The following is a 12,777-nucleotide window of genomic DNA, read 5'->3' as shown; positions in this document are numbered from 1 at the left end:
AAATTAATTCATGAAAAAAAGAAAGGGAAATATTCTAGCTTTGATGGGATTCAGAATATTGACATGATCTCAGCGTTGTATAGCCTTAGATCAGTTTTCTGGAACAATATTTAAAAGGGCTTTGATCCCATCAATTCTAACCTATATATGTGTCTGTGACACTGAATTGAGACACTTTAGAACAGATGCAGATGTAAGCAAAAGGAATCCTAGGTGCTCTTGCTATAAGCAGCTTTCTTCAGATGTAGAAATCTTTAAATCTTTACTTGGCTTGTAGGACAACCCATCTGTCTTCTTTTTCCCTCCCCTCCCACTTATGAAGGGAGCTGAGTTAGAAACATGTTTGTCTATGAGGAAATGTGTCTGGTGTTGGTGAGGAATTCAGTTCTGATACAGGATTATGGAGTATTAAACTTTGAGTAGGGTCCTTGGACATAATCTGTTGCATTCTAGGGGAGGTATCATGAAAACACATTAGAACTACTTTAGAAATAGTATCTGTTCAAATCTGCCACCTTGACAGGATCCTAAAAGATGGAAACTAAATTGATGTGGTATATTAAGTTTAGCATGACCTTGAACAACTGGTTTTACAGTTTGGCTGTTGTTGTGGGTGTCACCCATAGCATACTATAAAAGTGAGCTGCATCTTCACGGGTTCAGTCTTAGAGCACCAGCTGGTGAGCAATGCAAGGAGCAGACGTGTAACCAACTTACATCATCTTCAACATGAAGATAGCTACAGTGCCAATGCTTCTGACCCTGGCTCTTTGCCTCATACAAGGTGAGCAATTTACCTGTAGTCTAAGCCTCTTGCCACACATCCCAAAGCTCTGGGCAGGGACTTGTCTCTCTCCCTCTCTCTTCAGTATATATATATATATATATATATATCCACACATATATATATATATATTCGTGAAATACCTTGTCAGACATAGAATTTTGAAGAATTACATATGTGGTTTTATAACTATGTTATCTTTAGAAATGACAAGTAGATTGAGATAATCTGAATTTTTATCCATCAGAAATTCTTCCATTAATTCAACATTAATTCTGAAAAGCTAATAGATTCTTCTCCGTATTCCCCTCACCAAACATAAAAGTTCATAACAATATGAATTACATATATTATACATACATAGGATATTAAGTCTATGAATTGATGCTGATATGAATTATGTGTATAACAGATATTTAAAACTTAGATGTACTTAATATATATATTTTAATACTATATTTGTAAATAAAACATTAAAAAATCAAATTCAGTCATCTGTTTTTATTTTAAAGCAGTAGTGCTTTCTAGCAAATTTTATTCTTGTGTTTTCAAATCCTAAATGGATTGAAAATATTTCATCTAACTGGTAAGGGACTTCTATGGGAGCTAGGAAGTAGGTTTTTCCTTTTGCTATTTGAATTTGAAGGGAACACAAGATTGCCTAGACTTAACCTGCTATGAAGCATTTACATATTTTAAAAGGAAACCTCAGAGATGGAGAGTGAGGAGACCATTATACACAAATGATGCCCACTTTCCTAAAAAAAGTGTATAGGTACAAAAAAAGTCTGTTAATGAGAGAGTATATTAGTCTGTGATTTTAATTAATCTTAATATTTACCAGATCTCTAATTTTTGTGGCTATAATGAGGAGGCAGAGATACAAGAATTCAGAAAATTTAATTTTATGTATATATATGATATAAACTGTATGCTACACTATACCTTAAAACTATAATTGATATATTTGATAGGTGTACTATGTCATAATTTTAAAAGAGGCCTGCAATACTTTGTTCTGAAAGGATCTTTTAGAAATTAGATATTTTGAGGGGGTCAGAAAGCATATGAGTAAGTATTATTTTTCGAAGTAATTGGAACTTTATGAGCGAGAGATCTTTGTGACTGTATATACTGCCTGGTGCAGTGCCCTCACTTCATTTGCCATGGTAAATTTTAATGTGTTCAAATCAATTTGTGGTTTTAAAATACACTGCCATTAAAATAAGCAAGATACTACACTCAGTACATTGTTTGTTTTACTTATTAAATGTTTTACATTCCCTTAACTTTGGTTTCTGTATTTTTGTCCCAGATGCTGCCAGTGAAGGTGAAAATCAGGTTAGTCCTGCTTTTGCTCTTCATTGAATTCATTCCAAGATCCCTAAAGAAAAATGTTCTGTGGCCAACACCTTCATATTATAATACAGATATATTATACTCATGGGTACTAATAGCTCTTGTTAAAAACACAGAAATAGGTCTTTATGAATCAAGACATGAATCACACACACACACACCAGTCAATGTATTAATGATAATGGATATCTGCAAGAGGCAATCTACCACACTAAAGGAGTGCTTTAAAATTCCATAAACAAACACACTAGTGAATTACTATTGTTCAGTTTAACAGCTGAAAAGTCATGATACACATAAGAAGCTGAAATAAGTGTTCTTGTGATCATTATGCAAAAAGGGGCCATCTGTATCTTGTATATAGTCAGTGTATATATTTCATTCAATACATATTTACTGAGCATCTGTTGTATGTCAGATCCTGTTTGAGATGCCAGGGATATAAAAACAAAAAAGAACCCTGCTGTCATGGAGCTTACATTTTAGTGGAAGAAAACAAACAAGTTAATAAGTAAATTAGTAAAATATATACTACATTAAATAATGATTAGTGCTAGAAGAAAAATAAAACAGGATGGAAGACAGGAATTTCTGGGGATGGAGATGGTATCAGTTCTTCTTGAGATAGTCAGGTAAGTTCTCTCTGAGAAGATAGCATTAGAACATGGATCTAAAGGTGAGGTGGGAGTGAATCATGAAGTTACTTGTAACTCACAGCAGACCAGGCAGAAGCACCTGTGATGGCAGAGGCCCTAACACTGGAAGGGTCTGTACCAACTCTTAGGGATCTTTTGATTGAGAAATGAAGGAATCATTTTCTATAGAAATTAAACATTTTTTAATCTATTTGAAAGGCACGTTGAAAGAGCCAGTTACACACACACACACACACACACACACACACAACTGTGCCTTTATTTCAGATTGAAAATATTTCTACTTATGTAGCAGATATTTGCTATGTTTCTCAAAGACCACGAACATTGAAAGAATAAAATAGTAAAAAGATTCTTTTCTACACCAAAACTCTTATAAATGTGGTTAAAATACTCTTGCTGTATTTTATTGTTACATTTTTTTTAAAAAAAGGAACAGGAATATTCTAGAGAATTCCATTATAGTCTCTATTATTTCATTTAAGTTTGCTGATTAAAGAGAGGTTCAGAAACTTCTATTGCAGAAGTAGAGTGGGATGGTAGGGTAGAAAAAAGCCTGGATTTTTGAGAATCGAACAGCGTGCTCATTTGGATATTTCATATTGGAAAAAGAAGGGTATTGTGTAAATCTTACTGAGCATGAAGCCATAATTTTCTTTTTTCAGTGTCTATGATAATGGGTAGTAGTTTTGGTGGATATTTCAAATTTTGCACTGATATTTCTCATACTATTGAACTCTATTTCACTGAAAAACATTTTAAAAGCAGAAATTTAGCCACCTCTCATGTTGGCATAAGCAAAAAGAATATAAAACGTAATTATTTATCTGGAAATATTTATGATCATAGTCTTTGGATATTTTGTCAGAAATGAAAACTATTAATTTAGTCTTTCTTATAGTGCTGGAAATTTTATTTTCCAAGTTCAGTAGCTCAAGTTCTTTCTAGTACCATAAAAACACGTTGAATGTTACAAACATGAGCCAGAATAGCACAGAAAAGCACTGGAGTAATCTGCAAGGATCTTTACCATATGCTTAAATTTGTCATCCCAGAAGGGTTATTACAAAGCCACGGCAACCTTGTTAGTGCTCTAACACAGAGCAGGGGTGATGCCAGCTCCTGAGGGGTTTATGATGATGCCTGGGGAGGAAAAATGGAAAACACTGGGCGATATCACAGCCAGTGAAGGAAAACAGAAAGAGCTTGGCCCTACAGGGCTCCAGTTTCTCTGAGACAAGTGGAGAAAACACAAAGAGCAACTATAACAAACAAAACAAAACAAAACAAAAATGAGCCAAAGACTGGAAGTTAGATTGCAAGTAATCGGTTGCTGAGAAGTCATCTCACCAACTCAGGATTCCTTTATGGTCCAGACCTGTTCCTGTTTCAGCCCTCTCTATTATGATCATTGGGAGGCTATTTCATTTTTCCCAGAGAAAAACACAACTGCTGATTTCAATTTTTATGGCCTTTTCCTATTTCCCAAGAGAATACACTGGATAACCTCATAACTCAGAAAAATAGCATCAAGTTCCATCTTTACTAATGACAAACTGTGAACAAATTTCTTAACCTGTTCTCTGGGACTCAGTTGTCCATTCATATAAAAATAAAAGTGTGTCTTTCTAGGATTTAGGTATTTTTCTAATTATGACATAGGAGAAGTCCAATTCAGGAATTATCTTGATTGATAATATTCTTTTTCAGTTGACTGCTAAAAACTATTTAAAGCTTCATTCTAGTGTTATGAATCTTTGTTTTCAGCACTTTCTTTAAGACCTACCTCACAAGGGATATATTTCTATTACAGAGACACCAGGCTGTTCTCTGATTCCATGACAATGTTTTTATCTAGACTTTATAGAATCAGTTATATCCAGCCAGCTAAGCAGTAACTTGCAATACTGGCGTAAGATACTATAGAATCAGAGACCAGACACAGATCTCAAGATGCCCAGTTGTCAGTCTATTGCCGGAAATTATTGCTCTGCTACTCAGATAAGATCACTGGGTAGTGATAATAATCTTAGAGATGTTTTAGCAGGTCACCCTTAGCGAAATTTCCTAGGGCTGGTCTCTGAAATTATTTATTCTTCTTCACCATTAATCATTCATTCTGCAAGTGCTACCAACTGCCTCCCGTCTATAGGATGCTAGGTTAGTTACATCATTATCCATTAGATGGTAAGCACCATTTAGGCAAGGATCCTTCCTACCTTATTTATTGCTGTATCCATGACACCCAGAAAAGTATAGTATCCTCATAATAAGTGTTTGTTGATTAACTGAATTATTATTATAAAGATATAGGAGGCTGAATAGAATTCTATCATCTGTCCTTTGGAAGAGGTTGCATATGTCAGAGTTGGAGCAAAGGCTTGATTGATTTACTTAGTTTTTCTGGTACAAGGATCTTTATGCTTTGTTTTTTCAAAGTCAAAACAAAACAAAAAGCCAAAAGAAAAAAAAAAAAAAAGAAAACATAGATTACAAAGGCTTTAAAGGACCAGTGGATTTCCTAAACTAATAGGTAGTATAACATTTTAAATCAGTACTTTACTAGGTAGTGCAAATGCACCATTAATATTAAGCTCCTAGAAAAAAAGTGAGTGACATATAGCAGGCCTTCATCAAATATATTGCAACATTTTCATATACCTTTTAATGGCAAATATTATTGAACTGTGTGGTAGGTATTTTATATGCATCATCTTAGCATATTCCAATAATAATAATGGCAATAGCAACAACAACTATAATAGTAAAGCAGGAGGAAGAGGAGAGGTAGAGAATCTAATTATTGAATATCTGCTAGGTATCAGGCACTCTTTGAGGGATTTACATGCTTATGATATTTAATCCACACAAAACTTATGAAACACATATACTTATATCCTCTGTTTTTACAGATAGGGTAAGTGAGCCTTTGAGAAGTTCATTTGCTATGGCTGTTGGGCTTGTAAATGAGAACCCTGGAAGATAAGCTCAAATCTTTTGACTCCACGTCCCTTGTTCTTTCCATTTCACTAATGATTTTAGATGAATGCTTTTAGGTGAATTTTCAATCTCCAACAGACAATCCAGACTCATTACTTTTATTTGTATTATCTGTATCAACTGAGTGAATGTCTGCCATACAAAGGGGGTGGTGGTCATGAAATAATATTGTTCTTAGAAGGTAAAGTCTTGCTTTGATGAGGTTTCTGTAAACACTTTTTTCATATTTTCCTAAGGAAACATGCAATGAATATAGGGCACTGATGAAAAATGGAAAACTGTTCTGTTCCCAAGATAAAAACCTTTTTCAAAGCCCTGATGGAATAGTGTTCATCAACAAATGTGCCACATGCAAAATGATATTGTGAGTAAAGTTTAATCTTTCTTTCAAGTGTTTTGAGTTACCAGTTATTCTCTGAACTACTAAATGTTATTATTTTTATTTTCTGTCAAATATATTTTTCTAAATCTAAGTGGGTAAATAAAAATGCTTAGCAGATCACTGTGATACCTAGCATCAAGTAAAGTTGGATAAATGCCACCCACTCGGAAAGATTTTAATAATCACTCATGGTATTCCAGAATATCCCAGAGGGCTTGGTATCAATACCTTATGCAGCACTTAATAGTTTTTTGAGGATGTACTTCCAAGTTGAGTTTTCTGACCCTGGGAGAAAAGAATTCTTGAGCCTGTTAAGACCTGACTCTGTTGTACCCCTGAGAATGATGCCAGACTCTTCTTGTGAGAGCCAACCAGGAGAATCAGGATACACCCTGACTGTGAGCTGCCAGTGTCTTCAGATATCTAGGATTATGCTAGCATGAGATGGACTCTAGGATTGACTGTGGCTTCCAACTCCCCACAACTCAGAAAGAATTAATATCCCGGAGGTTTACTGACATCTTTGCAATGCTTTTTAACTATTTCCTTCTCTCCAGTGACACTCCATAGGTGGTAAAGGCTTGAGTTATCAGTTGCAAGTCCTCACATCAAAGGGACCGAATTTGTTTTTGAACAGGGAATTCATTCTCGGTTTCTGACCACCATCAAAAAACATCAACTCTGGTACCAAGCCAATACAAAACTTACCCACTGAAGATAATTATGTTATAATCAGCTTTTAAAATGCCAAGTTGGTAATGTGTCAAGGGATTTAATCTGACATAGTCATTAATATTGGGATAATGAAGCTCTGATCACATGTGCTGCTACTAATGAAGACACTGTAGGAAGATGAAGGAAGGCAGGGCAAAATTTAGGGAGGGAGGACTCCCAGGGCAAGTTGAACAATCCTTTCTTAGTCTCTTGAAAGCTGAATGTAAACCAGCAGGTGTAATATTTACTAAAGAGTTTCCTCCTTGTTACATAGGATGTTTTGTTAGGAGACTGAAACTATAAATAGAATAAATTTATTGAAAAATAATTTAAAATAAAAATTAAATGCCTTTAGACATACAAGGCAGGTTATTTATCACTTTGAAGTCACTCACGCAATTATTATCTTTATTACTTATGTAAGTTATGTTGGGATAAACTTGGCTTCTTAACCTGGAAAGGAGGAGACTGTATGAGGCATTAAAGTTATCTTTAAATTGCTGAATTTACTCTGTGGGTCCTTAGAGATTGGAACCTCAGACCAAGACAGGTGGGTAGATTTTGGATCAATCTGAATATGGTCTTTCAAAGAGAGCATTCCAAAAATGATATAAATTGCTTTTACAGTTGGTGACAACCTGGATGATGGAAGTATTTAAGGTGGGTAATCTGTTATACAGTTAACAGTAAAGATTCTTGCCTTTAATAGAACCACATTTGAGATATATTTCAGCACTGAGGAGAGATTTACAGTACCTGTGGTCATTTCCAGACATACCTCCACTTCTGACAAGCTAGATTAAGCTGAGAAGAATAGCCAAAATTAAGTTTACCATGTATGATGTTAGACCTAAAATTGGTCAAGCATGTCTGAGCTGTTCTATTCTTTGCTCTCTTCCAGAGAAAAAGAAGCAAAATCCCAGAGAAGGGCCAGGCATTTAGCAAGAGCCACCAGGGCTACTGCCCCAGCAAAGGTGAGACTATTTGGAGTCAACTTGTCATATTTGCTTTGGAGATTATGTTCGACTCTATTCAGATCTCTTTATTTCCTAATTACTAGGTCATACCTGTTGTGAGGCCAGCTACTTAGAAGGGAGGGAACATGGCGTAGTACATGGGTAGGCTAAATATCTGGTACAGCTTGTCCATAGGCCCAACCCATGACCCAACTCTCTGAAAACATTTAGGGCACTGACAGATGCTAAGAGGTGGTGTCAGCCGGTGTGATGTCTGCCTTCCATGGCCATTTCTCATTTCTACTGTCCTGTCTTAGTTCCACAACAAGAGACTTCATGGGACTGTAGAACTAAGTTCAAGTCTCAGAATTTGGACAACTTATGTATATCTGGGTCTCAATTTTTTCACCTGTGAAATGGAATGTGGATCAAATGAGAAACTAAGTTTTAAAAGCCAGCTACAATGTTTAACATGTGTTAGCAGACATTTGACTCATTTTATTTCCTTTCTCTTTTCCTCTTTTTCTTCCGACTGAACGTATTTTCTAATACTTGGAGATTTCCCCTAATTCAAGTAGACTTGCTTGTTTATATCTATTTTGCAAATTGGGATTCAGGCTAATATTTGTTGGAGAAAACTGTTCTGGGGTAAAATTTTTTTTTAATTAAATAAAATGAAAGAAACTATACAGATGCAACCCAACACATAACCATTTCCCTTTATAAATAATTTATTATACAAAAATTCTTATTTATACAAAAAAATAAAAGTTCTAGGCCCAGACTGGGTGAAATCTCTGTCTACAACGTCTTACAATAAGTTATTGACAAAGCTGGGGCTATTGCCAGGTATTCTGACAACTACTTATATTATTCCAGGTCTCCTACGTAGCGTCTTCTCCAATATCTTCTTTCTCTTCCTCCTCTCCTGCCTCTGACACATAACTAAAATGATCAGTCAGGGAAGGCATACCCAAATTACGTTAATATCCCTGGTCTAACCAAGCTACCATCCTCATTGTCAGTGTTACTCAGGACTGTCTGAGCAGCTCAGCCTCCGCAGTAGACTGAGTCAACCAAAGTCTTTGCCCCGGCTCAACCAGTCTCACTTTTAAAACAATAACATAGCTCAATTGACCACACAATTGGTCAATAACTACAAACTCTTTGAGCAAAAGGGAGCTGCTTCTATGTTCCCCCAAATCTGTGAGGGTCAGAAAGCTTTACTGGTATTTTCAAATCTGCCTTTCTTTGTGACATTTAGAGAGAGGCTTACTCTAAAAAATTCATTCTCTTCCTCCTCCTCTTTTTTCTTCATGAAAAACTGATATATCATTGGTGTTTAAAAATATAAAATACAAGAAAGTGACAAACAAAAATCCCCCAGATACACACACACACACACACACACACACATCATTCTTAAACCTACTATTTTAAAACATTACTAGTGGTATGTTTTCATATGTAGACACACATTTACTGAATTTTAATGAAATAGGATTTTTAAGAAATAAAATTATAGAATATTAAGACATTATACTTCTCTGTTACAATTTTATGCCTGAATTATAATTTTGACCTCTAGATACAGTTCCTATGGTTACATGTTTTGCTACCTAGGAAATTATTTACTTATAAATTAAGGCATTTAATATTTGGCTGTTTGCCTTCAAGTAATTTCTGTCTAGATGTTTGTCTGTGTGTGAATAGATTAATGCAATTATAGTATGTTTTTACTGCTGTTATTTTCCTCTTAACTGTAAAAGAAATCAATCTACGTTCTCTGCATAGATTTTTCCCATCAAAAATTAACCCTTTTCTCCACACCCTCTCCAGCATTTATTGTTTGTAGATTTTTTGATGATGGCCATTCTGACTGGTGTGAGGTGATACCTCATTGTAGTTTTGATTTGCATTTCTCTAATGATTAGTGATGTTGAACATTCTTTCATGTGTTTGTTGGCAATCTGTATATCTTCTTTGGAGAAATGTCTATTTGGTCTTCTGCCCATTTTTGGATTGAGTTGTTTGTTTTTTTGATATTGAGCTGTGTGAACTGCTTGTAAATTTTGGAGATTAATCCTTTGTCAATTGCTTCATTTGCAAATATTTTCTCCCATTCTGAGGGTTGTCTTTTCGTCTTGTATCCTCTTGCACTGTTGGTAGGAATGTAAATTGATACAGCCACTATGGAGAACAGTATGGAGGTTCCTTAAAAAACTAAAAATAGAACTACCATACAACCCAGCAATCCCACTACTGGGCATATACCCTGAGAAAACCATAATTCAAAAAGAGTCATGTACCACAGTGTTCACTGCAGCTCTCTTTACAATAGCCAGGACATGGAAGCAACCTCAGTGTCCATCAACAGCTGAATGGATAAAGAAGATGTGGCACATATATACAATGGAATATTAGCCATAAAAAGAAATGAAATTGAGTTATTTGTAGTGAGGTGGATGGACCTAGATTCTGTCATACAGAGTGAAGTAAGTCAGAAAGAGAAAAACAAATACCGTATGCTAACACATATATATGGAATCTAAGAAAAAAATGGTTATGAAGAACCTAGGGGCAGGACAGGAATAAAGATGCAGACGTAGAGAATGGACTTGAGGACACAGGGAGGGGGAAGGGTAAGCTGGGATGAACTGAGAGAGTGGCATGGACTTATATATACTACCAAATGTAAAATAGATAGCTAGTGGGAAGCAGCCGCATAGCACAGGGAGATCAGCTCAGTGCTTTGTGACCACCTAGAGGGGTGGGATAGGGAAGGTGGGAGGGAGATGCAAGAGGGAGGAGATATGGGGATATATGTATATGTATAGCTGATTCACTTTGTTGTAAAGCAGAAACTAACACACCACTGTAAAGCTATTATACTCTAATAAAGATGTTAAAAAAAAGAAAATTAACCCTGCTTCTTACTCTCAGAATAAGATGCTTTGTTCAAGAAGTTTCCTCCTATAGACATCCTCTCTCTCTTGCATCATCAATTTATTCTTCATTACTATGTATGTCATTCTTTAACCTTATGACTCTGATATCCAATCCATCAACAAGTCTTGGTTTTGCCTCCAACGTATATTCCAATTTGACTCCTTTTCATGATTTCCATTCCTACCACCCAAGTTTTCTGAAATCCTCCATAATTTCTAATCACTAACATCTTTGGCCTATTTAGAAACTTTTGTTTTTTAATTGATCAATTCATTCATTCAATGTTTCTCATTAAGTTGCCAACTTTGTAGGATATTGAATTCATAGGTGTGCATGTATGTGTTTCTAAGTTCCCTTTTTTGTTCATATTGTTCATTTCTTTAATAACTAATAAGACAAGTCTTCTTTCTTAGCTCACTTTTTCAAAGTTGACTTACCTATGCACAGATATATATTTTTCCACATATATATTTGAAATAAAAAATTTACTAAGTTTATAAAAAATCCAACTTGAGTTTGGGAACTCAATGTGGTTACGGCTACAGAGAATTTATAAATTAATTTGGGTAAAATTGACTTTTTACGATAGTAACTTGCCCAAGTCAAAGGCATAGAATATCTTATTAATTCATATAATTCTTGTGTATCTTATGAAATCTATGAAATATTCTCCACAGGTATTTTTTGCCAATACCTAGAAAATTTGTAATTTTATTGCTCTTTTGAGTGGTATTTTGTTGTTTATGGTATTTAAATCTGATTATTGTTGGCATAGACAAATTCTATTGATTTCTATAGGTTTATGTTCTGTTAAAAACCTTTCTGATATCTTGTTAATCCTTATAATTTATCTGTTAATTCTGTTGTCTTTTTCTTGGAAGTTGATCACATCATCTGCAAATAATAGAAGCTTTATAACTTCCTTTTCAATCTTGTCACTTCTTTATTTCTTTTTCTTTCCTTATATCATTGGTGAGGATCTAGAGTTCAATACAGTAGTTCAACAGTAGCAATGATAATGAACTTCAATCTGCCCTTTCTCTGCATATATTAAATGCAATATAGCTAAAGTTTCTCCATTAAGTATAATGTTTACCATAGGTGTTTTTTCTATAAACTTAAGTAAGTTTAGGAAGTTCCTTTCTGTTTTTATTCTTCTGAATATGTTTTGATCATTATCACATGCCTTCTCTGCAACTATTGAAATAACTTTATAATTTTTCTCTTTCAGTCTATAAACGTAATACATTTTTTGATAACCATGCTAAATGTTAAATCATTATTATCTTCTTAGGGTAAATCATACTTAATCATAATGCATTTTTAAATACACTGTTGAATTTGCATAGTTATTATTTAGAAAATTTGAAACTATTTTTGTAAGTTAAATGAGTCTATACTTTCCCCTTGCTAATTATTCTTATCTGGTTTGGGAATCAATATAAAATTACCCTGAGGGGTGGCACTTCAGACTATTGCTGAATAAGGAGGTCAGCTAATTCCCTCCCCAAAGAACAACTATAAGGCTACACAAAATTGAGTAAAACAACCATTTTAGCATTCTGGAAATTGACCAGCAGCCTGTTAATCTGACAATCAGTTATGCTTGAAAAACTGTTGAACTCTGGGTAAGAACAATGGAATTCTGTGATGTTCTTGCTTAATGATAGTCCCATCTCACTCCCATGGCTTGGTTGATATGGAGGGTCTACCAAAGCAGAGCAGGCTATGTGGATCAGCAACTGCACTGCAAATGTTGAAAGGGGTTTATTTAATTTTGAGTAGTTGGAAACTGACATATCCAGAGATATTTTTGGTTACTCCAGTAAGGAGAATGATCTTAGGTTATAGCAGTAAGAATATTTCTGGCTGTGTCTTCATAACAGGGCAGCAGAGACAAAAAGGGACTAAGCAATTCACAAAGTCCTGGACAATCATAGGGATGTGTGCAAGCACTTAGAAGACACAAGAAAATCC

At 34.9% G+C, this 12,777-nt stretch overlaps 2 protein-coding genes across 6 annotated transcripts in view; one reads left to right on the top strand and one right to left on the bottom strand.

Annotated features, from left to right (window-relative positions):
• LOC309657191 (uncharacterized protein) overlaps window positions 1–12,777 on the bottom strand; it is a 165,467-nt gene that overhangs the window by 9,529 nt on the left and 143,161 nt on the right. The window lies entirely within an intron of this gene.
• The window catches only part of SPINK5 (serine peptidase inhibitor Kazal type 5), a 74,568-nt gene continuing 62,441 nt past the window's right edge, over window positions 651–12,777 (top strand). For 3 of the 5 annotated variants that reach the window (XR_014261655.1, XM_082454098.1, XM_082454097.1), the window contains exons 1-4: window positions 652–784; window positions 2,100–2,125; window positions 6,036–6,163; window positions 7,797–7,869. Coding sequence is in view for 2 of the 5 variants with exons in the window: in XM_082454098.1 (XP_082310224.1) it covers window positions 730–784; window positions 2,100–2,125; window positions 6,036–6,163; window positions 7,797–7,869 (282 nt within the window). In the remaining 3 variants the exon portion in view is untranslated. Of the gene's footprint in view, window positions 785–2,099; window positions 2,126–6,035; window positions 6,164–7,796; window positions 7,870–12,777 lie in introns of all 5 variants that reach the window. The other 2 variants (XR_014261653.1, XR_014261654.1) reach the window with 1 other exon arrangement.

This window comes from Balaenoptera physalus, assembly GCF_965194825.1.
Source record: "Balaenoptera physalus genome assembly, chromosome: 3".
Lineage (NCBI taxonomy): Eukaryota > Metazoa > Chordata > Mammalia > Artiodactyla > Balaenopteridae > Balaenoptera > Balaenoptera physalus.
This window is presented reverse-complemented; position numbering and strand designations above follow the sequence as displayed.